General features: G+C 39.0%; 1 protein-coding gene across 2 annotated transcripts; it reads right to left on the bottom strand.

The window, feature by feature from the left end:
* Nucleotides 1-606: 606 nt before the first annotated feature.
* LOC109042265 (arylsulfatase B) lies at nucleotides 607-24,667 on the bottom strand. 2 transcript variants are annotated; one of them, XM_072304836.1, is made up of 9 exons: nucleotides 24,286-24,667; nucleotides 20,488-20,647; nucleotides 15,796-15,866; nucleotides 13,618-13,770; nucleotides 11,641-11,905; nucleotides 10,957-11,123; nucleotides 7,993-8,128; nucleotides 5,542-5,700; nucleotides 607-3,893 (listed from the first exon to the last, which is right to left on the bottom strand). In XM_072304836.1, exons 2-9 carry the CDS (start codon nucleotides 20,489-20,491, stop codon nucleotides 3,433-3,435), a joined length of 1,416 nt encoding a protein of 471 aa, XP_072160937.1. In that variant the 5' UTR covers nucleotides 20,492-20,647; nucleotides 24,286-24,667; the 3' UTR covers nucleotides 607-3,432. The 2 variants fall into 2 exon arrangements, with proteins under 2 accessions (XP_072160937.1, XP_072160936.1); XM_072304835.1 differs by lacking the exon at nucleotides 24,286-24,667 and adding an exon at nucleotides 22,555-22,752.
* Between the last annotated feature and the right edge of the window lie 348 nt (nucleotides 24,668-25,015).

Consider the following 25,015-nt stretch of genomic DNA (forward strand, 5'->3'; position numbering starts at 1 on the left):
TTTTTCTACTTCCTATAGTAAAAAAATGGTGTTACTTCTGTTGTTCTTTATACTTTATCATGTAATTAATAATTAAACCTCCAAATTTTGATGGTGTTCTCCATGTTCTGCCTGACTGTAAATACCTAATCATTCTTTGATGCCTTTTTCTCCATACAGATGGCAATACTGAAAATGCGCTGTCACAGAAATTGACGGTACTCAATTTCCAGACGTCCAATTTTTTATTTTGGTGAAGAACCAACCAACTTCTTGTTAAAAGAATTCTAAATTAGGTAACTGAAATGGAGAATAGAATAAACTTTCCATATCATTGTCAAATTAAACAAGTTGGAATGTCCTCGATAAGCTAAGATTTTAAAAAAAATATCGTGATGCTTTAGTTCGGACAGTGTTTTTTATAGTCTTACCGTCGGTTTATCAAAGTATTAATGACTTAAATGTTGATTTTTAAACGTAAAATATATTGTAAAGATTCTTTTGAGAGGGCTTTAATGTGATCGATCCAGCAATATGATACTGTTCTTTGTGCCTGTACTATGAATTGTCCATCATTTTCAAGAAAACTACTAAGTATTTAAGATTGAACAGAAAACCGCAAAAAAAGAGTGGCGAGGACTTTATTGCTAGGTTTTCAAATGATGCGTTGAAAATTTGAGCTCCACGCCAACAGCCTAATATGGCTGAGTATAATTACAAAGTTCCAGATTTTTTGCTGATATTTTATTTTAACACACAGAAACGTTTGCAGTTTCTTTTCCTTTTTTTTTACACAAATCTCGATGAATTCTTGCTATTTTTTCATCATTCAGATAACAGCCTGATTTCACACACAGGAAAAAAACCACACTCATTAGTTTCCTCATGAAAATGCAAAACACCCCCGCATATTTTACAAGTCATTAATGAAGTTGGGGTTTGACACCTTTTTTGTAAGTTTTTTCCTATTTCAATACCAAAAGTGTATTTAGTATCAAAAATCGCCACAATATCGATGATGCATGTCAGCAATAAAAATTAGAGAAGAGCATACTACAGTCTGCCTAAGAATCTGTTTCCCTCACTTCTAACTACGACTTAATTCATACTCGAATCGTGTCTCAAAGTATTCCTGTTCCATTATCTTGAAGAGTTAACTGTCTGTTTAGTAAATTGTATTCTTATTTCCTGAGTTAAAGTCAGGAGGCAAGTACTCACTTTGAAAACTTAGTCTTGCGATATTCTGCCTGGATTATGAACAAAGAACGTTAAAGGAAGGAATATAAGTTTTTTAATGTAGTAAATTGAAGGGTTCTCACCAGTTTTGTAGGACTCACATATTAGACTTGTAGTCCGCGCATTATTGAGGTTTTATTGAATCGTGAATATTTTTGGATTTGAAGTTCTTCTGTACAATAAATCTGACCAATGTTTATAAATATGTTGGATGCATTTATTCTAAACCTCTTTCTTCAATTGATAGGTATATGTATATCGCGGGCTAGCAGTTAAGTCAATCGTTTTGTCAAATGCCCCGTCAGATACGCAATAATTTTAGTTTCACGTGATGGAAATTCTGAGACTTTTCCAGATTTTCGACTAGGAATTGTCTGAAATATTACACTCTATGATATAAAATCACAAGAGTAACGCAGCGAGGCTCAAAGCGTTTAGGGGCTGTGACTGCAAAAGGGTTACGGGCGTACACCGTACACTCTAGTGTAAATACAATTTCTTTGTTAAATGTTTATGAAAGACTTGGTAGGTTTTCAAAAACTACGTGCTCAGGTATTTGACAAAATTCTGGATTATACTGATAGCCTACGCGATGTGCATTACACCCTTTCTTTTTCTTATATCCTATATCGAGATTTATTTCATTTCATCTTAAATTTAAAATTTTGAGACGGAATGAACGGTAACAAAATATGAGGGTGTTTGGGGTGCGTAACACTTGCTAATGAAATGAAAACTTCAAAGAAGAGAACTCTCTAATTACACGAAAAAAGGGGAGAAAAATACATTGCTGGGTTTCAGATCTAAAATTTCAAATAATGACTCTGAGTTTGTCTTGATGTAGAGGTGGACTCTCAGGATAGCGTGGGATATCCCCTCCATTTTGGCCTCAACTTGAGAGCTTTTTTTGAGCTTGGGAGTTGATTTCAGAGAAAACCAGTGGCACCATCGTGTTTCTCGCAAACTTTTACACAAGAATCAACAGTCAAATCGCAAATTCCTCACAAATGCAACATCTCATTAGTACTCATACGAATCAAAAATCTATCACAAAAAACCCGTTCCGTCAGGTTACTCAATTGACTTAAGAGGCTATGTTTATGTTTTGAACCAATCGATATGAATACAATCTCACTGGAAAAAAAACACATTGGATCTAGAGTCCAGACTCTTAAAAACATCGACAAGAAAAAATACTCTTGATTCAATCAGATTTAAGCTTAAATCAAGAACCAAGCCTCTTAATTTGAGCGGATTTCCTTTTGATTTAAGCTTAGCTCTGATTGAATCAAGAGCAGGGCCGGATTTACCTACTTGCCGCCCATGGGCCGCCAGTATTTTGCAGCTCCCTTCTCATTCTGAAACATCGATAAAAACCAACAAGTGAACGTGCCGGAGGGGGAGAGGTGCATAAGACGCGTTTACCCAATCGTGTTGGATACATTTTTTGCGAAAGCCCTGTCAACACTACTAGCAAAATTTCACGGAATTTTGTGCGAAATTTAAGTTCCGTAAACATATCTCTGTGTGGACAAGGTCCTCCATTTAGAAGAAATGAACCAAAACATTATGAAAGAACAAATATAAATGTGGTTTAACCTCCGCCGCTGCGCGCCGGGCTGATCTCACTGTGTTTGGCGCAATGCGTGAAGTATTCCTGCAGTCTTGTAGGCGCTATGTGTTTCACGCCAACCGCACTGTGTTTGACGCAATGGGTGAAGTAATCATGCAGTCTTGTAGGCGCTAATATGTGTTACGTGTCGACAGCCGTGCGGAGGGCTTGTCCTCTTCACCTCAAGTCCTCGTCATCATTCCACTTTGCGCTGAGCTCCAGGCCAAATTGCGTGTTTAGTTCCTCTCTTAACTCGACTATTTACAGATGCTGTCTCTTGTATCACCGAAAAACGACAAAATTAGAACTAACTTTATTCTCAGGAAAGAGATATTTTGTCCCCTGTTCTCATTGATAATGTTACTTTCTGAATCCGATTTTGTTTACACCTACATTTAAAAAAAATTGCAAAATTTGCCGCCATGGGCCGCGGCCCATGTGGCCACCCCAATAATCCAGCCCTGATAAAGAGTCCTTTTTCTTGTCAACGTTTTCAAGAGTCTGGACTCCAGATCCAATGTGTTTTTTCCCTGTGCTCACCCATTCACTGTATCGAATGCGATCTACAGGCTGTCTCTGAGAGGGATTTCGACCTACTGAAAATTCTAGCTTGAATCCAACCAAGGCGCCCACCAGCCTTCCCATAGCTCAGGCTCGGCAGCCGGATCGAACCCATGGTCCTGCTCTTTGACCAACCGCGCGGCGTGGCTCTCATAAAGCTCCTTCAGTTCGTCGACCACCGAAGGATGCTGATCGGCCATATCATGGAACTCGCACGGGTCCTGTTGGATGTTGAAGAGGCAGGGTTTCTCAGTGCAGGGGTCTGGGCCGGGAAATGGAGTGGATTCCGAAGTCGCTATTCGGTTCGCGCACAGTGTGGTCCTCGTCATGTCCAGATCTGCTCGGCGCATTTCGTATTCCCTCCGAAGAGCGCCGAAGGGCTGGTTGCGTCGCAGAGCCTTGGAGACGGCGCTGTTTGCGACGAGATTTAGGGTATCCCTTTTGTCGAGGCGCCCGCTCTCGCCGTCGAAGAGTTGTGTGTGGTTCAAAGGGGCGATGGAGTTCACTGGAAATAGAGGGAGGACTGTAAAGTTAGACTGAAGGTAATGTTGATACAGTGAAAAAAGGGATGCTATTTTAACATTCTGGATGTAGAAAAGTGTGCGACAACTCACAAAACACTGAATAGGTCAGCTGCGCTGGTCACAGAATTGTGTTTTGATGCTCAATTCTTTTGGATTAGCTTAAAGGTCTTGATAGACGATCAAATTCCCGAACCAATTACCATCAAAGTGTCGGGAGTCATCAGTCCTAAACTCATTAATTTGCCCTATTTTAAAATGAAAACTTGGCAGAAATGTTTCCCGAGGCAGGACATGATGAATGGTGGCACTCCATTCTGATCTTACTTTGAACAATTTAGTGCGGCCCGTCAAAGTTTGATGGTAGATGGTGACCATCAGTCATCAGCATGTCTACTTTGATCGGAATTGGTTCGGAATTTTATCGTCCATCCAGGGCTGAAAGTAATAAAATCTGCCCACACAGCAACGTTCTACGGTGAATATTAACCGAGATATCGCGCTTTGAAAAATTCGGCTTTATGATGTCATCCACCGCGATAGTGACACCCTTGGTTTCTTCCACCTTGCTTCTATCCGAATTTTACGTCGAGTAATCAGTGCAAATGTGTGTCTCTCTAATTGATGGAGGCAAGGTGTAAGAAACCGAGGGCTGTACGATTTTGCTGTTGTTTCGAATTTTCCACTCTCCATTTTCTTTGATGGCTCCAAAAATCTGTCTTCTGATTTTTCTCTCAAATCTTCGCAGCATATTAGGTACATTTAGATACACATTATATTGAATTCGACGTTATAATATTTAGTGACTGCCTGGACGACCGCCTAGGAGATGGGCACAAAGCTGGCTCTCTTCTCCTGAAGATGATTGAATGTTCCTGTTGCTCTTTGTTTTCTTGACTTGACGAATCTTTACAGATAATTATTATATTTTTAATATTTTGTGCTCGGCACTCGAAGGCTTGACAAACAGGGCCATGCCCTAGTCGCTAGTAGAAGAAGAAGAATATTTAGTGGGGAATCATAAGGAAGTATTAGCGGCTCTGGTGCTTGCACTAGAGCTGCTATTCCGGACGGTCCCAGCTGGGGAGTATCAACGGACCATGTTACATTGGAGAGACCGCGTGTTGGTTGATGGGAATCGGCGCCATTTTCTGCTGTTTAGGGGGGACTGATTTTATTTTAATTGATATCTTTTTCCTGTGAGCGAATGCTATGTTGTGTAGTGTATTTTTGGAATCATGGTGATACTGTCAATAATTCAAAACGGGTCTGTGCTTTAATCTCGCACTGGAAAAAATGTACTTTACGTTTAAAATTTGAAAATTCAAATCTATAAGTTTTCGCGCTTTTTTCGAAGAATGCCGTGGTTGGAGCTTCCTAGTCATACTACTCGACATCAGCTGATAGCAAACAAAGGTTACCAAGGAAACCGTAAACGCGTAACAACTACCTACCGTCGCCAGAGCCGCTTTCCGACGCGAATGCGTTGGAGCTTCCTGCTTGTTTATTACTATGGGTGTTTTGAGCCTCTGGTAAATATTATGGAACGTTCTTCCAAAGTTCTACTCCTTTGCTAAAAAGATCAAAATGTATGGACAATGAAAAAATATTTACTCAATAAGTACAGTTTACCTTTGACCAGTTTCCACTCGTCTTTGATGATGGCCCAATCTCCCACTCTCTCCCAGATATTGACGAGGAGTTCATTCCGCGGGCTTTCTGATCCGTCATAAACTAAATAATCCCACTGATTTAATCCGTCCAAGTCTTTCAGCATCTCTACGTTGCCACCTGAAATTTTCAAAAAACTCTCTCAGCTAGAGGGTATTTATTTTCAAAAATTATTAAAATCATTGAAGATGCAATTAATTTTGCAAGGGTTATTCAAAATTCACGCACCACTGGTCATAAATGTATTTCTAATTAAGATATCGACTTGCGGTTTGTGACGTTTTTCCTCATATCAAAGGGAAAACTTGTTTAGGTACTTTCCAGTTTTAGACCTCTTCAGGAGGTGGAGGGCTGGGGGCAACTAAAAATCTCAAATGACCATCCCCCTCATGGCCAGTGGTGGTTATAGGACATTTCGACAACGATTTTTTGTCCACGCACCTGTTTTTCTAGCAGTTTATGTCCACACGTTTTTTCGGCAGGGGAGTTTTGGTCCGCACTTATCAATTGAGACCCAAAGTTAGTAAGTCTACATGTGAACACATGTAAGTCCTAGTATCTGTATTCAAGAACGTTTAGCATGATTGTTGAACTTCATAAGAGGAAAAAGTGACTTGATTCAAGCAGATCTAAGCTCGAATTTACCGCCGAGAGAATGTCCTCATGAATCAATAAAGAAAATAATGTTTGTTTAAGAAAAGATGCTCACATAAAAGGAAAAGTCACTCACATCAAACAGAAACCCACTTTCATTCAGCTACAATCGTCTTAATTTAAAGTAAATTCTTCTTGACTGCATACTCAAGGATGTTTCTGCTTAAATCGAGTCACTTTTTTTCTCTAATGACATTCAAAAATTATGCTAAACGTCATTAAATACGGATATTATCACTTACTGAGTTTTTGGACTACAGCTCTATTTTTGTGCCGGAGTATCTTTATTTATTTTGAGAGGAAAGTTCCGTACTCTTAAAGGATGCCTGTCATCCTTAACATGCTGGAGCGCCCTCAATTTCGTACGATACTGCGCAACACCTCTGTTGTGAAATAGTTGCTAGTGGCGCCGTGGCTCGCTGCGGCGCGGCGCGACGAGAGGGCGGTCGACTCGCAACGAGCATTGGCGCCTACAAACCTAAGTGGATACTTCAAGCATTGCGCAATTCGTGAAGTATCCACTTAGGTTTGTAGGCAGGTTCGCTGTGTGTTCGGCTCTAATATTTAAACTCGCGGAGTCAGCATTTTTCAACTCGTGGTTTTGAAATGTTTGCACACTCTGCGTCTGCGTGGATTATTCTCATTTAAATCGATGGAAAAAAATATGTAAAGGAAAATATAATGCGTGTTTTGTAAATACTCAGGTGGTTCCGTGTCAAATGAATTACAAAGCACTTTAATTTTTTCTTTTATATTTTGTGCTTTTACTGTGCTGCAGCGTGGTGCATTCGTAACCAAACGCTTAAAATTGGACGCATCTGACTCTGTAAAAATACCAATGATTGCAAGCTTCTTGGTTTTTTTCCCTCTTTTATTAATTTTTGTACAGTTTCTTTCAACACCACTGCGGCTAAATGATATTAATATCGATCCCATATCTTAGAAAGTACTTGGCACTTTTTAAAAATGTAAATGTTTTTAAAATGAAGTAATATTTTCATTAAAAAAAGGTGTATATAAGGTATACTTCATATCAAAAATATTAAGGATAGAAATAAAACCAAATATTCACCAATGACAATTTGAAAAGATGAATCAAAAGGAGAAAGTAACAGTTCATTTAAAAAATTAGTCACCATAACAACACCTCCTTCTCTCTCAATTTTCTCATTTCGATAGTCTCAATAGTATGATTTTACATACGGACTAAAATATAATGCTTGGACCAAGTCACAGTTGCTTATTTTACGCGTGGACGTAAACTACTGGACAAAAAAGGTGCGCAGACAAAAAATCGTTGACGAAATGTCCTGGAGCCCCAGTGGCTTTTGAATAACCCTGTATCATGAGCATGACCACGAAGTTGGCATGGTACGAGCATGATCAGAGATTGACAGATAACACGTCGCCGAAAAAGTTTTTGGAGTGGATTCCTCCAGCGGGCCGATTATTGAAATTGAGTTCAATCTAAAAGGTGAGAGTCACAACCATTACCACCGGACCAGTGCATCGCAAGAGGTCAGCAATGTGGTCAATGACGAACAGAGGAACTTTAATTATAATTCCAGAACTAAAGTCGTTTGGCAAAGGTGTTAACATACTGTATAGTTATAAATATGTACAAAGAAAAACTTTTACATGTTGTTGAACACTTGGAGAGTTTCACTTTCCTCTTTGGGAATAAAAATGAGATTATAACATTACCATTGTTTCGGGATATTTTTGGTTTAATTTGATCCATAATTTATTTAAGTTTACCTGCTGCGGAGTATAGAGTAGGAAGCCAGTCAGATATGTGCATATATCCTGCTGAAGATCTTTTCGGATTTTTGAGGAGCGGACTCCATACTGCAGCCACTCCTCTGACACCGCCTTCAAATACCGACATTTTTGCCTAAAATAATATTCATTTTTATCAATATGCTAACTGTAAAGAGTAAACAAGTTGGTTTTTGCAATCGCTAGCGATAGCAATATTCGTCATGGGAACTTTAGCTTCTGGGATATGAAAATTTTAAGGTACAGTTCGTTTGCAGTATCTTCAGAATTGAAGGGGCTATGTAATTTTGTGTCAACATCTCTTTTTTAACATTTTTAATTTTTTTTTCTTTGCATACAAGAAAGCTGTTATTTACCAATTATTTATTTTCGTTGGATTATACATGGTTTTCGGAAGTTAACGCATTTAACTTTCAGTTTCGCTTTTTCGGCGTAAAGTATGATATTTTTACTCTACACATATGCCCAAATACGCATCATAAGTGACCTATGTGCCTCCTAAGTTGCCGTTTTTTCATTCAAATAGATGTAACTGAAATGTTCGATGTGCACTATACTACTTTCATGTCATTGCTTTATTTATTTTTGAAAAAAGAAAATACCATCATTAATTTGGGCGAACAGAGAAAATATACATCAATATTTGGGTCAACATCTCCCTGATTATATAACGGATGAATATATTAGTATTTCTGTATCAAAAAACTTAGCTTTTGTCTTCAGAGATACACTGATTCTAGTCCAAGTCAATTTGTTTTATTGAAAAGACAAAAAAAACAAAAAATAAAAAAAAAAAAAACACAACTGAAATGTTAGACATACTATTTTCATGTCTTTTTATTTGTATCAATAGGTACATCTTGCTTAACTTACGAACGTTGAATGCAAATAAACTTTATTGAAAAAAAGAAAATAACGTCATTAATTTGGGGAAACATGTGGCTGATTATATGAAGAAGGTATATTCCAGTATTTTTGTTTAACATATTAACTCACGAGAAAATGTTCGTACATTTATCATCTAGTATTAATTATTTTTTGATGATTGGTCTAAAACATTCAATACAACCATTAAAAATTAACTCCCATCGCCGGGTATCGAACTCCCGATCACCTATTGCCCGCACCTTAACAAAAAAATGGGGCGCCTCAGCCAACTAGGCTACCACAAATTCGCGGCTGGCCGAGAAAAAATAGCATTTAAAAGACTCGGACGATGGGCGGGACTTATCACAAGAGTTGTCCTTGAGCGATTCGCGTCTTCGATATGAGAGAAACGAGCTAAGCGCCTTCCTCTGTGAGACATTGTTTGCCTATGCTATCATGTGTCTCGAGGTTCATCCCAGCATGCATTCCGATCGCGGCAGTTGAGGTAAGGCAATATTTGCGTATCCATGAATTAAATCAATCAGTCGAGGTCTGATTTTGACTTATTTGTCCGTACCGAGTCCTCCATAGCAATTTTCCACCTTGTCCGATGGTTATTATGTCTTTATTTCTATTTGTAAAATTTGAGGTGGGATAATGGCGGCTTCTCAAGAGCAACGAGGTAGGCGATCTTTTGCACCAACGAACAGAAAACTGATGGCGAAAAGTAACCAATCGGAACCTCCCAAAAAAAAGAATTTGCCTAAAATCGGAACTTCGTGGTTCTGCGCAGATTTACCAGTCAGACGCGACATCTCAAGGAGAAAAAAAACTCGCGGAAAGCGAATTTTAGAATTCTACACAACCTGACGTAGAGACATGATTGGCTAAAAAACACAACGATTTTTGATACATCCGAAAATGAACCAAAAATCGAACACTGGGCGAAACGCTCAAGGTCGCAGAGGCATAGGGAATCCCATAGCGATAGCAACGGAACGATTGTAATATCATGGGGAACTCCGTTCCCATGACAAAAATGTAAATTCTTAGATTTAATATTTCTTTTCCATCAATTGCAGGCGAGTCAAATAATTTCTCTTTTAGCTCCCTAATATTACGAAAAAGAGTTACACATTGTTTTCGGTTTCCTCTGAACCCTCAACTTACACATATTTTAGGGTTTTTTTTGCCCCCCAAAAATACATAAATATTTGTGCGAATAAAAATCTACTCTTCTTCCGTAGTAAGAACTGCGTATACAGAATGACGTCAACTCTATTTGCGGAGTTATATTCAATATGACGCAGCAGATTTCACCGCTTAGTTGGATAATTTTAGTTTTTTCATGAAGAAAATAGGCTGCAGAAGAAAATGCTTTTCGGATTTCATTCCGAGAATTCTGACAAAGTAAGTGCGCGGAGCGCCAGTTGAGGTAAAGGCCGCGTTGTGGCCAGAAAAGGCTCTTAATTGAGGACTTTTTTTGCAACAAAAAGATTCAATGTCAGGACATAATAAACGATATTTCGAAAATTTCGAGGAAAAAGCCACTTAATGTTAGACAGTCACATACTTACAGTGTCTTGTCCCGAATAAAGTTAAAATCGATGACGTCAAAGTTAAAGATGAATGTTTTACAATAAATTTAAACGTGTAGTAATTTGATTCGCCTCAAAATTATTTAAATTCTCTGAAAAAAAGTAAATCAGCACGCACACACAGAAAAAAAAAATTGTGCGATGAGAAGCACTGTAAAATATTCCGATGGCTAAAGTGTGATGAACCGCTCTGCCTGCGACGTTCATTTTCTCTTTGGAAAACTAATCAGTGTAATTTCTTGGAGACTGCTTTGATTTTTCCTATTGTGGATGAATGTAAAGCTATAAAGTTAGTTTTTTTTCTCATTAAAAAAATAAGTTAGTAGCAGATTTGGAACTTTTTAATGGGCGTGGTTTCGCACTTTGACCATCATTACCTTTTTAAAGAATGTAGAACATTTTAAGCTTCTTAAATTTTCTCAGCTACAATGTCCACCAAATCCAATTATTTTGAAAAATTAAAATTTAACAGACTTACACCTCGCAAAGGCCAATTAGACGCACTATTTTGAAGCAACACAGAAGGGAATGAGGTGGGACCTCCATTATCAGAGATGAAAACTATGATACTATTCTGTAACATATTCGTCGCGTCCAAAGCTTCAACGACGGCTCCCAGTGAATCGTCCAACGCTCCCATCACACCTAACAATAATTACAACATCATTACAATAAGCTCCCCCCACTGTACTACATTGTTCGCTTTAATAATTAAAACAGTTTGTAAATTAGAGGTTCAAAGCTCACTACGCAAGTTATCACAGTAAATGGGAAAGCTCAAGTAATGTGAGGTTGCTCAAGGGGCCAAAGGGGCTCAAGGCTCCAGACTCTTGAAAACATTGACAAGAAAAAATTACTTTTGATTCAATCAGATTTTTGCTTAAATCGAAAGAAAATCCGCTCAGATTAAGAGACTTGGTTCTTGCTTTAAGCAAAAATCCGATTGAATCGAGAGTATTTTTCTTGTCGATGTTTTTAAGAGTCTGCACTCTAGATCCAATGTGTTTTTTTCCAGTGTAGCTGAAATTTGCAACAGGCTCATTCCACTGTCAATGAAAATGAAAGTTTACGAGCCAAATTCTTAGTTTCCCTGCGCAGAAATAAAGCTAAATTTTGAAATATTTATGGAAAAGTACTTAAGTAAGTATCCTGAATTTCTCACCTGCATAAGTGCGCCTCAATGGGTCTTTGATATATCTATATTTTTTGGAAGTTACGGCTTCATCCCGTGACTCCAAGACCCCGATTGCACCGGTGTGGGGCGCTAGGTGTGATATGAGGAGAAACAGGGGTCTCTCTGATCCCTCATGGTTGTTAATTATTTTCACCGCCTCTTCTGTGTACACGTCCGTCAAATACTTACCCACGACCTCCTCTTTCCTTCGTTCCCCATCGCGGTAACAATCGTAACCTCGTGAATTGTTGAACTGAATAAAGAAAAAAGTGAACATAGATTTTTTTAAATCTTTCATCTAAAGTTCTTGTAAGTAAGGCAAATCATCTGTCTTTCCCTACGGTCAATTATTTAGAATTGGACATAATTATGCAATTAGAAACTAGTTACAATTTTTGGCTCATCGGTAAAAACGCTTATGCGAATAGGGAAACTAACGGTGAGCACGTTGATCCTAAAGTGGACCAGCGACCTGATTATTGAAATTGATAGACAAAGCTGTAGACAAAGAAGACATAGGGAGTATGGAGCGATCCTATTGGTTGAAATGGGTGGTCCCTATAGTCTAAGCGAGAAAATTATCCTCTAACTATCGGGCCTCTCGTGGGTTGCCGTTAGTTAGTCTATTATCTACCCCTCTTGTCCATTGCAACCACCCGCTTCCACCAATAAGATCTCTCCATATCTCTTTTGTCTTCTATGTCTATAGCTTTGTCTATAAATGTCAATAATCGGCCCGTTGAGATTGTGGTTGAGGATGTAGATAATACGGCTTTGACCAGACTCCCCGAAACTGCATCAAACATTGTCTGATTCCCTTCCATGTTAATTTTTTTACGAGAAAATGGAGAAATATTGTAACCTACAATTTTTTCGGAGTGTTTTTTTAGAGCCCATGAAAATTAATTTTAAAAAAAAACTTCAAAAAGTCAATATGTTCCATTCTCTATTTAAAAAATAAAAAAAATGAAAAAAAAATAAATCAATGAAGGAAAAAAAACAACAAGAAAAGACAAGTGGAAATTAGGTAATGCGAAAATTAATCAGGCTGATTTGGCCAAACCTATCAAATTGGTATTAGAAGTGATTCTTCAACCTTATGCTCATTCGTACACTTCCACGAATTCGTCAAATAGATAGGACTCGCAAAATTTTGTCGGTCCTCTCACAGGTGCTTAAATATACGTAAGACGAGCCAATACTACTTTTAGGCTCGTCTTAGCGTATCTAATTGATCATTGGTGCGGTTTGAGCTCATCGACGGATGTTGCATTCACTTGTAAAAGTACCGACAAAATTATGCCTCTAAGTAGGGTATGAATGAAAAATACGCAGGTCGTAAGCCTTGATGCAACTATTCGCGCTCAGGGGACGTCCGTGTTGCATAGTCAAGAAATTGACGGGGCTCTGTACGTTCGCGATAATTTGGATATTCTCTCACAGTAATTTTGCGCGTTAAATGATTTCTGAGATCGAATGTTTCCATTTTAGTATCTAACTGGAGAATAATCGTTCCTTCCGCATTATGGTTATCCAAAAGAACATGTCACATTCACGGTAATTTTCTGGCTCCTATAGGACCAAATTTGAAAGTACCTCGTATTCTCTAACAGTCTTTTTTATCTCTTAGTCGTGCAGTCTGTATAAGGTTGTTATCAAAACTTGGTTGTGTGGAAAAGTTTTATCCGTGTGTTTTTAGCTTGAAGCTTAAATTAATGCATTATCTCTTTTCGTTTTTGCAGTATCGGATGACATAAAACTTTTTAACAAATACATCAAACCGCAGACCAAAACCTGAAGACCTCTATCCACCCATGACGAGTTTATGTGCTGCGAAGTGCCACCCATGCAAATAATGATAAGTTTTGATCAGAAATCTCTAAAAAGGGTTTTAGAGGTGACGGGTACCTTATTGTCTGAGGGAGATAAAATAAATCGAAAATTTTCCGATGGACACTAACTTACCCATTCATGAACGGCATCCCTATAGCCAACGTAGCCATTATAGTATCCAAAATGGGAGTCAAATCCACGGCTCAATGGAGTCATGCTTGTGTTATGGTACCCAACATGCCACTTTCCAACTAATCGTGTCACGTAGCCCAACTCGCGCAAATACTGCAAATAAGCGAACAAAGAATTTAAATAAACATATAAGCAAAAGTAACCGATGGAACTCAATTATGTTGGTGCTTTATGCAGCTGAGCGATATTTTATTTCACTTATCGCTGCTGTACAGACGTATACAAGATATAGAAGGAGGAGAGTCAAAATTACTTCAGCCTTTCAAACATCAATGAGCAAAGTGAGAGACGACTTAACTACATTTTCGACGTTGCAGACTTCCTGATAAACTGTATTCTTTCGTAGGGAAACTAGTCAACATAAAACTTAAATCTTCCGTGATTTTTCGTATTCGATAGCAGATGATTTGGTTCAACATTCTTAAAGTCGTTAATTTAGATTGTTTCTCATGGAAGAGATGAATTAAGAACGGACATTTTGAAACACCGCAACGGAGATACGTGGTTTCGCACTTCCGTCGGTGCGATACGGACAGCCATCAAGTTTAAAAAGTTGCATCAAGTCCCCGTCACCGCCGACCAACGCGTTTGTCGATCGAATCAACTACAGGTAGTATGAGCAGGGAGTCAAAACGCCTTCAATTTTTTGAACGCAATTCGGACATCCGTCGAGGTTGTATAATTGTATCAAGGCGCCGTAGCAAGCGTGTCCCATTCTTTATCGTTACAGACGAATATTAGTTGAGAGAGGCCAGTCATAATGCCTTCAATTTTATACACACATATTTTTGGGCAAAATGAGAGACGACGTTTCTCCATTTGCGACGTTGCAAACTTCCTTAGAAATTTTATTTTTCTTCTTTGCATTTATGGCAGAGGTCTATTGCTTCTTTTATTTAAAACATTAATTATATTCAAAATGCAGGGCCGGATTAAGGGGGTGGCCACATGGGCCACGATCCATGGTGGAAAAATTTAGGGGGCGGCAAATTTTGCAATCCTTTTGAATGTAGGTATCAAAAAATGAGAGAAAACAATTGGATTCAGAAAATAAATTATAAACGAGAAAAGGCGTCAAAATCTTTCATTGCCTGAGAGTAAAACTATAGTAATTTCTAATTTTGTCGTCTTTCGGTGATACAAGAGACAACACCCTTAATTAGTCGAGTTAAGAGAAAAACCATACACGCCATTTGACCTGGAACGGAGCGACGCGGCGGTCGGCATGAAACACATAGCGCCTTCAAGACTGCATAAATACTTCACGCATTCCGTCAAACACACTGCGGTCAGCAGCAGTCGGCTTGAAACGCATAGTGCCTACAAGACTACATGAATAGTTCACGCATTGCGCCAAACATTGTGGTCAGCAGAGGTCGGCGTGAAACGCATAGCGCCTACAAGACTGCATGAATACTTCACGCATTGCGCCAACACAGTGCGGTCGAAGTTAAAATTTTTAACCACATTTATGTTTGTTCTTTCATAATGGTTTCGTTCTTTTTTTATAAATAGAGGGCTATGTCCAAACAGGGATTTGTTTACGGAACTGAACTTTTGTAAGTTTTAACAGGGCTTTTACAAAAAAGTACCAACACGAGTAAACGCGTCTTATACACCCCTCCCCCACCGGTATGTTCACTTGATGGTTTTTATAGATCGTATTCGACAGATCACACAGGTGAGATTATATTTAAGACGCTTGATGAACGGAGGAAGGAAGGGGTCGAGTAAGATGGTCGGTGACCAGGAGGGAGGAAAGGGAGTTCAAAGGTCAGAGTTTTAATAGAGTGGGTCTTTACTTTCAGAGGCCTTTGTTCAGTCATGGACAGCTATATGTAGTCCTGTCAATGTCGACTTCCAAAAAAAGGAATCTCAATTCAGAGTAAAGAGAAAGTCATTAAGAATATTGTTTGGCAGGGAATTTTTCTTTGAAATATCGTTTTGTTATTTAATTAAAAGTATTCGCTCATTAACTGCCAACGGGTGATTTCATTGGCCGACTTTTGGAGGCGCGCAGCTCGCCGAGGGCTTAGTTGTAAATGCTACCTGAAAATGGTTTACTGGATTCCTATTAATTGATATGAATGGATTCTACAATGAATTGAAATATCATACCTCCGGTAGCAATTTTTCTTCGAGTGGTATTCCATCGGCGTGCCCAGCTAAGAGTGGATGGCCTTGCATACCTGCAAAAGTGGTTATTAGATACAGGTCATGATGAGAAACTATAAAACTCTTCGTGTTGGAGGCTAACTGATCGCATTTTGTAACATCTTTACTTTACAATTCTGCCTATCTCTCTGCCGTAGTACGGAGGAGAGCATACGGAGAAAAACATTTCGAGCTTCAGACCCGAAGTTGAGGTCGTATGGATCTCTGAAGTTTTCGGATCGCGCATCCAAAAACTTGAGGTCCAGCTGCCGAAGTTCGGGTCAAACATCTGAAGTACTCCTAGACCGAGAGCCAGCACCGAATTATCTAACCGGAGAGTATAAGAATTTTCACATACATTCTTAGATCGGGACACTCGAGTGTAGCAAGGATCGGGCAGTCTGGCTGGTCATAGCCGCTGGGTTCAAAATTTGAGACCCATCAAATTTCCGAAAAATTGCGTAAAATTTAACCGGAAAGTATTATAGTTGATTTTAGTCTCATATTGTAGGGGTGACTTCCCTGATTAGATATCACCTTGCCAGACCGTCGAACTCCGCTGGGAAAGGGTTGCCAGACCGCCCGAAAGTTCCGAAAAATTGCGCAAATTTTAACCGGAAAGTATTATAGTTGATTTTAGTCTCATTTTGTAGGGGTGACTTCCCTGAGTAGATATTACCTTGCCAGACCGTCGAACTCCGCTGGGAAAGGGTTGCCAGACCGCCCGAAAGTAGCTAAAATCGACCTTTTCTGCCTCATTTGAATGCACAATAGTCCATAGCCAACCTATCCCAAAATAGGGGTTTACCTTCCACATTCTGGAAAAAAATCTCTAGCATATGTATCCTATGTGTTTTTTAGCGCTAAGTTCGAATCTGAACTTTGCTACCTTCGATTTTTGCCGCTAAAGCCGCCATCTTGAAAAGACGTTGCCAAATCTCATTTTTGTCCAAGAATCGGTAATAACTCGTTCCCTGTGCGTCGGACGACAAATAAAGTTCTGCAAAGCGAAAGTACGTTAAATTTTGATTTTGAAACATGCATCAAAGTTTTGATACAATGCATGTACCGTCCACCAGAGCGCGCTGAAAACCGCGGAAATTTGAAAAAATTGTCATTTTTGTCGTTTTTCCTGAACACCATTTTTTCTGGGCGATTTTTCGGCGAAAATGATCGTGGAAAAGTGAAGTCAGCGAAAAATGCTACAAGAAAGACTCTCAATTTTTGGACTAATGACTGTTTTTACAGAAGTTAGGAGCGCTTGAAGTCGAAGACACCAACGGCCGAAATCGGCGTCAACGCTGGATCACGGTTCTGTCATATTATAAGGATTGTACTTAATATGGTTTCATGACGTATTATTTTAGCTTTGAGGCATTGAATCTCGCTGTGAACATTACAGTTAGAGGTTTCAATTCACCCAGTATGGCATCCCTTTCTAGATCCCTGCTCTGTCCCTATTCCCGCAGGTCTCGCAAAATTATGATGGGGCACTTTCCTTTCAGGGTCTAAATTTTTTCGATCCCGGGGGGAAAAGAGTTGAAGTCGCCTAACCATCATTTCAGCATTATTATTAAGAATGTTAAGTTTTAGTCAAATCAAATCTGGAAATATTTCCTTCATGGGAGTAGCATATCCGATCTTTACAAAAAAATTCAACACATGGTCAGCTGCGCAAGCTTGAAGTTATCAGAATAATTGAACCTGGCACTCTTCTCAGCATGTTGGAAGCTGAATGAAATGATTAAAATCTCGGCATTTTGGCTTGGGCTCTCCAAGCTTGAGCTTCGGGTTCCAAAGCTGGCAGGGACGCAGAAATTTTTAATATTGGAGTTGGTAGGGAGGAGTATGTCCCCGAAACAGGGTTATCATCGACGTCTTTAAAATCAATTTGTACGGCTTCTGAATCGTCGAATTCTGCTACTTCCTCTTTGAGTATGAGAAATCCTCCTGCATGGATTTTTCCATACATTTCCGCACAAAACTGTGCACCCTTAAGTGTACACGTGTGCAGCTTTTGCTCTGTAAGGTTATAAAAACTCCGAAGAAACTTCGCTGAATAATGATGGTATGAAGCCTGGTAAAAACGGCAATCCAAAATTTGACTCGTTGCCTTGCTCTACGGAGGAAGCCCAAAAACAATCTTTTAGGACGAACCCGCAAGTTTAGATTAAATATGTCTGCGTGCCAACAAAGAATTACTTGTCGCCGATACTTAGTAGGGAAGAAGCCTAAACCGGAGGAGCTGATAAAAATATTTTCCTGCGAATCTCAAATGCTGCTGCCAAACAGATTATGTGACAGTTGACCGCTGGGTATAAGAAAACGGCCTTATTCGGTGCACATATTTGTATTTATGAAACAGAGACATAAGTACACAGGCAGCCCAAAACAGAAATAGCATAAAGAAAACAAAGGACACGGCGGAAATAAGGCTATAATATACATAAAAATGCACGGGACGTTTCGGTGTCTCATGACACCATCATCAACCGCCAAAAAGTACAAAAATAAAAAAAAGAAATTAAAATCAAAAGAAACCAGCATGGCGTTACATGGTGATGGTACTTGTCTCAGTATGTTGACCGTCACCATGTGATGCCATGCTGGTTTCTTTTGATTTGATTTTTTTTTTCTTTTTGTACTTTTTAGCGATTGGTAATGGTGTCGTGAGACACAAAATCGCCCCGAGTACTTTACTGAATATTATCTTCGTATTTATGTTGCTGTGATTTCTGTGAAAGTGCCTTGTGGGAGGATGCCTCCCAAGAAAAAGAGGTAAAAAGCATTGACGCCTGAAATATTCGAAAACCTGACGATAACCCTGTTCCGGACTTCGCGAACAGGGTCACAGGGACCTGAAAATTAAAGTTGGCAGGAACTTCAATGTTCAGGCTCCTCGCTCCTGTGACCCTGTTCGCAAAGTTTGGAACCTCAGATATTAAAATTGGTTCGACTAACAATTCACATTCCTAATAATGATGCTGAAATGATGGTTAGGCGACTTCAACTCTTTTCCCCCGGGATCGAAAACATTTAGACCCTGAAAGGAAAGTGCCCCATCATAATTTTGCGAGACCTGCGGGAATAGGGACAGAGCAGGGATCTAGAAAGGGATGCCATACTGGGTGAATTGAAACCTCTAACTGTAATGTTCACAGCGAGATTCAATGCCTCAAAGCTAAAATAATACGTCATGAAACCATATTAAGTACAATCCTTATAATATGACAGAACCGTGATCCAGCGTTGACGCCGATTTCGGCCGTTGGTGTCTTCGACTTCAAGCGCTCCTAACTTCTGTAAAAACAGTCATTAGTCCAAAAATTGAGAGTCTTTCTTGTAGCATTTTTCGCTGACTTCACTTTTCCACGATCATTTTCGCCGAAAAATCGCCCAGAAAAAATGGTGTTCAGGAAAAACGACAAAAATGACAATTTTTTCAAATTTCCGCGGTTTTCAGCGCGCTCTGGTGGACGGTACATGCATTGTATCAAAACTTTGATGCATGTTTCAAAATCAAAATTTAACGTACTTTCGCTTTGCAGAACTTTATTTGTCGTCCGACGCACAGGGAACGAGTTATTACCGATTCTTGGACAAAAATGAGATTTGGCAACGTCTTTTCAAGATGGCGGCTTTAGCGGCAAAAATCGAAGGTAGCAAAGTTCAGATTCGAACTTAGCGCTAAAAAACACATAGGATACATATGCTAGAGATTTTTTTCCAGAATGTGGAAGGTAAACCCCTATTTTGGGATAGGTTGGCTATGGACTATTGTGCATTCAAATGAGGCAGAAAAGGTCGATTTTAGCTACTTTCGGGCGGTCTGGCAACCCTTTCCCAGCGGAGTTCGACGGTCTGGCAAGGTAATATCTACTCAGGGAAGTCACCCCTACAAAATGAGACTAAAATCAACTATAATACTTTCCGGTTAAATTTTACGCAATTTTTCGGAAATTTGATGGGTCTCAAATTTTGAACCCAGCGGCTATGACCAGCCAGACTGCCCGATCCTTACTACACTCGAGTGTCCCGATCTAAGAATGTATGTGAAAATTCTTATACTCTCCGGTTAGATAATTCGGTGCTGGCTCTTGGACTATCCGGTACTCACCGAAGGGTTCGGTTCACACGTCTCAAGTACTATTGAGCCCTGATATTCACACCTACAGGCTGAGTTTTGATGTTGTGTGACAAAACGATGGACAAATTATATGGACATTTAGATAATATGGAGCGACCCTATTGATTAAAACGGGTGGTTTTTAAAAACTAGGAAGGAGTATAGGTAATTGATTCTTAAAAATTACTATATATTTTTCTTTAAAATCGCCCGGAAGATTAAAAATCGACGAATATCATTTCCGATATCACAAGTTAGGGTAAGTAAGGGTATTCATTTCATGTTACTCAAGACAATAGTATACGGCGCTTACTTCTGCATGATTACATTGCTATGATTTGGACACCCAAAAAACATATTTAATGGTTTTTAATGTTAAACTTCCTTTAATATTAATTGTATTCTATTCTTTTCAAAAGACGAATTTTCCTGTTTCAGCTGACTGAGTCAATTCATTTTAACCAGATTCGTAAAATTTGACGGAAACTTTACTTTAAAAATTTGAGCTTTATTGCTCTCTTCTCACGTACCCATTCTGATGGGATATTTTCCAGTGAGCAAAGCTGCCCTCGATGGTGAGCAGCTTGGTAATGTGTAATGCCGATCCAAAACGATACCGTTATAGGCGATAGCGTCGATGTTAGGTGTCGGAATTTGGTTGGCTCCTCGGAAACTGGCATCGTTCCAGCCCTGTAGAAAGATAATTGAGAAATATTCCAATCAGACGTATACATTTTAAAGACCCTGCACTAGTATTTCACTAATAGTGTGAAAGTTACTTTGAAAAGTAATCCCTCAATTTTGCACAGAATGATAACTCGTGACTGAAAGGTTTGAGCAACTGATTTGAGAAATCGAACTCAATTTGAAAGATCTCTCAGTCAAAAAGCTCACCCTGAACTGGACTTGTTCTAACTCTTCCGCGCAAACAAATGAGTTGACACAAATGTCAACTCATACTCAATTTTCACACGTTTCACATCAAAATGTGATACGTGTGAAATTTTTTTTCACAGGCGCTCATTGAAAAATGACAAGTGACATTGGTAACGCACTAACGCAGGTGCAGAGGAGCCTGGGCTACCACAATTCTTCGTTCCCCGCGGACAAGAGAATGTAACTTTATTTCATAGTTGCTCTGTTTCCAATCGAATAAATTATTTTTTTCCTTGGAAATTGTCCGGCATTTCAAACTGAAAATTTGACGAATTTCCTGCTGGTTACCAGCACATTTCAAACACATTTTGGACAGAAGTCCCATTGTCATAATATTCTTAAAATTTTTATTTTTTTGTCACTTTTTATTGTAACCTAGAAGCAAAGTTACGTTCTTTTATCTGGAAAAGACGACTTTCACAATTCCAGGGTGCGAGATCTCATTAAATTTTTTGTGTATTGTGAAGCAATATGAAAATGAATTTCGCTGTTTGGATTCCGAGGAACGTGTTTAAAATACAAAGCGTTCAGGCTAATCCATCTTTGAGTATCTGCACTCGAGAAATCGTTGCTCTTCCATCCCATATCTCGTCAAGAATTTTTATCGTGCACTATCCTCACTACACGAAAGCGGGTGCAATGCACTTAAATTACACCACGGATAATTGCTGAGTTGTCATCTGCCGTGCTAAGCAAGAACGCCGTAAATCCATCAAGATTTTCCCTGCTCGTTTTCTGGAATTTTAGCACTTTATAAAATAAAAACTGTTTTACCCATGCACCTCAAATTTTCAGGTTAAATTTGTGATAGTATTTGCGAAAGAATTCTGTAAAAACATTGTCCCACGGTGCACACGTTTTTCTGCTATGATAAATTGGACGTATTTCTGCCAAACGGAACTATGTGCATTATGACGTAAGCCTTGGTATGCATACATTTTTATGGTTCTCAGGGCTCATGTCATAACGCACATAGTTCTGTTTGGCAGATTTACGTCCAATTGTTTCCAAACAATGTAAAATAGCGTTTACGGCGTTAATGCGTTGCACGGCAGTCATAGTATGTGCTATTTTTACTTACATGTCTTTTTACATTCATGTGCATCCAAGGAAGAGGAAAGGGATTTTAGGTGACTCTCTATTAATTTCCTATCGAACTAGGGTTAGGTGATAGTTGTTTTTTTGAGAAATTACGAGTAAGCTTTTTAAAAGCCTTCGTGCCATATGACAATGGCACACAGTTTCGATCCATTGGGCTGATCATTGAAATTGATAGACTAAGTGACAGATGAAGAAGGTCAAGAGACATGAAAGTAAAATCTTCTCGGTGAAAGTGTTTGGTGGCAGTGGATAAAGGAAGTAAGTATAGAATAATTAATGGTAACTCACGAGAGACCCTATAGTTAGTATCCATCATTTTCCTTCTTATTCTATGAGAACCACCCGTTTCATAACAAATAAAATTGCTCAAATTATCTCTTTGTCTTTTTTGTCTATCACTGAATCTGTAGATTTCAATTATCAACCTGCTGTCTTCCGTCAGAAACTTTAATTCCAAACGTTCGACCCACTCTATCAATAATTATCTAGACTGAAAATATTAAACTTGGAAAAAGAAAAAACAGTTTGAAAGCAAAAGTTTAAGTCTGAAACTATCTTACCATATCGTCTGCGACCATGAAAATTATATGGGGTTGAGTTGGAACTCCGAAGGCATTTTCAGAGAGGCACAAATAATGAGTGATGAAAAATAATATTTTGAAAATACCGTCGTGAAACATGTTTGTAACATGCATTATTAGTGGATAATTGAGTTAATGCCGGAGAAAACACTGCACTGCGCTGTTTCAAGTAAGAATTGTATGGGATTAGGGTATTATATATTTAATCATAAGTTGAGCTTGCTTTTTATTTGAATATCTCAGCCAAAATTTTGGACAGTGACGTAATAGATAACCATTTCAGCATTGTTTAACGGATGTGCAGTCACTTTTCAAATCTAGGTGGCACGATAAAAATTTAATTTTGGACAGTTATCTTTCATTCTTGAAAACTGTCTCTGTTGAGCTGACGACATTTTTCTTTTGATGTCATTTTATTTTTTGCTTATCCATGAGATAATTAAACATAGCCAGTCTAACTTTCACCTCCGTGATATTCTAGCTCGACTGGTAGAGAATGCAGATCGGTAGAAATTGTGTTAGAAAAAAAAGGAATTAAAAGAGAATTTGGAATGTCCCATTCTATACCGTTCAAACTTTAAAAAAAGGAAAAAATCGAGAAAATTATAAAATAACCCTTTCTTTCGCTATACTCTTAGCTTTTTACAGAAAGCTGTAAGCTTCGAAAATTTGTCAAACAGTTGGAGTTAACTTTTTTTTATACACACATCACTGCTACGTCAACCATCACGTACTGCATCGGCATTCGGTGGGTAACGTTAATTTCCAATCCTTCCCGCCGGATTAAGGATGTAGGAAAAGGCCATAGAGTACATATGTAGAGTCGTAATGTAGGTGGGAAAGCTGGCGCCACTTTTAAGCATTCTCCAGGTCCCGAATTCCGAGACTAGACTCCTGTGTCACGCACGGCGGGTCACTTTTTCGATAAATATTCGATTCTTTTCGATACACAGGACCCGGTCATACAAAGTAAACAGAGAGGATAGGAATTACGAAATATTTGTGACCAAAGACTTAAGTGACCAAACATCAACGCGCACCGGGCTCGGAACTCGTCAACCAGAACATGGCGCCAGCTCTCCCATTCACATTACGACTCTACGTACTCTATGGAAATAGCATACACATTTATATCTCACGTCCCTCATTTGTTTCACTCTAATTTTGTAAAATCGGTTCAAAAATTGTATCATTCAGTTTGTGAAAAAAGGGGCCATCCACAAATTACGTTAGGCACTCAGGGGAGAGGGGGTCAAGAGGTGCCTTACGGGGAGAGGGGGAAGATCAAGCGCTGCCTTACGTAAGCCGTGTTTGTTCGTCAAATTTTTTTCTTTTTAGACTTTCTTACTTCCAAATTTTGTTAATTTAAAAACTGACTTGTCAAATTTCGTTTTTTTAGATGTTTAATGTTTTTTTTTTGTCAAAATGCAATTTTTTCTGAACTTTTTGAATTTAAAAACTGGTTATTTTTTCAATACAACTGCTATTCTTTATGATATTCTACCAGCGATTATTAATGTTTAAAACAATACCGATTTGTTTCAATACCAATTTTTCATTCCTAACGAATTATGCATTCAAACAATAGAAGGACGGGAGACCTGGCCAGCCTTACGTAATTATTTAGAGGGGGAGGGGATGTTCTAGGCTAGCCTTACGAGTGTCTAACGGGGGGAGGGGGGGGTCTAAAAATCGAAAAAAGCGTCTTACGTAATTTGTGGACGGCCTCAAATTGACATATTCTGACGATGTCCCCTCGCAGCACTAATCACACTCAAAGGCGTACACATCCAATATTATACCAAACGTTCGCTACTTCCCGCCAATTTGTGAGACTGGCAGTTTCGATGATCTTCATAACCCATACGAGTGCCACTGGTGAAAACCCGAGAGAACTGTCTTCACACGCAAGTACCCACGAACTTGCAGAAAATTTGCAAATAATCATTCGTACATACATATAAAACCACCTGCATGTGTTATCCCAGACGCACAGTCTTCGTTCACCCCTATGACCATGTCGCCATCGGTCTTTTTCAACATCATATCATACTTTAACCGTTGTTTGGTATCATCGGACTCAGCACATAGCTCTCTATCTCTCTCCCCCTCTCTCTCCCTCTCTCCTCTTTATTTTATTACCTCGAGTTAACAGAGCCTCTTTAATGGGCTATGCCCTCATCTTTGGCTAACCGCTATATATACAGGATGATTCATGATCAAGACGAAGCTTTAAAGGAGTCCATATTCTATCGTGACGAAGGAAGACTTTTTTCTGGTAGATTATCTGTCGCTAGTAAAGACGTAACTTCGGCGTCTTATTTGTCTTATCTACTGATACAAAATGTTTGCATGCTTGTGTATTTGCTTTAATTCTTCGCTATTTGTGTTCGTCCAAATTTTCCAGGCTCCAAAAGGGTCTCTGTTTGGTCCGTCCGCA

This window comes from Bemisia tabaci, chromosome 10 (assembly GCF_918797505.1).
Source record: "Bemisia tabaci chromosome 10, PGI_BMITA_v3".
In the NCBI taxonomy this organism is placed as follows: domain Eukaryota; kingdom Metazoa; phylum Arthropoda; class Insecta; order Hemiptera; family Aleyrodidae; genus Bemisia; species Bemisia tabaci.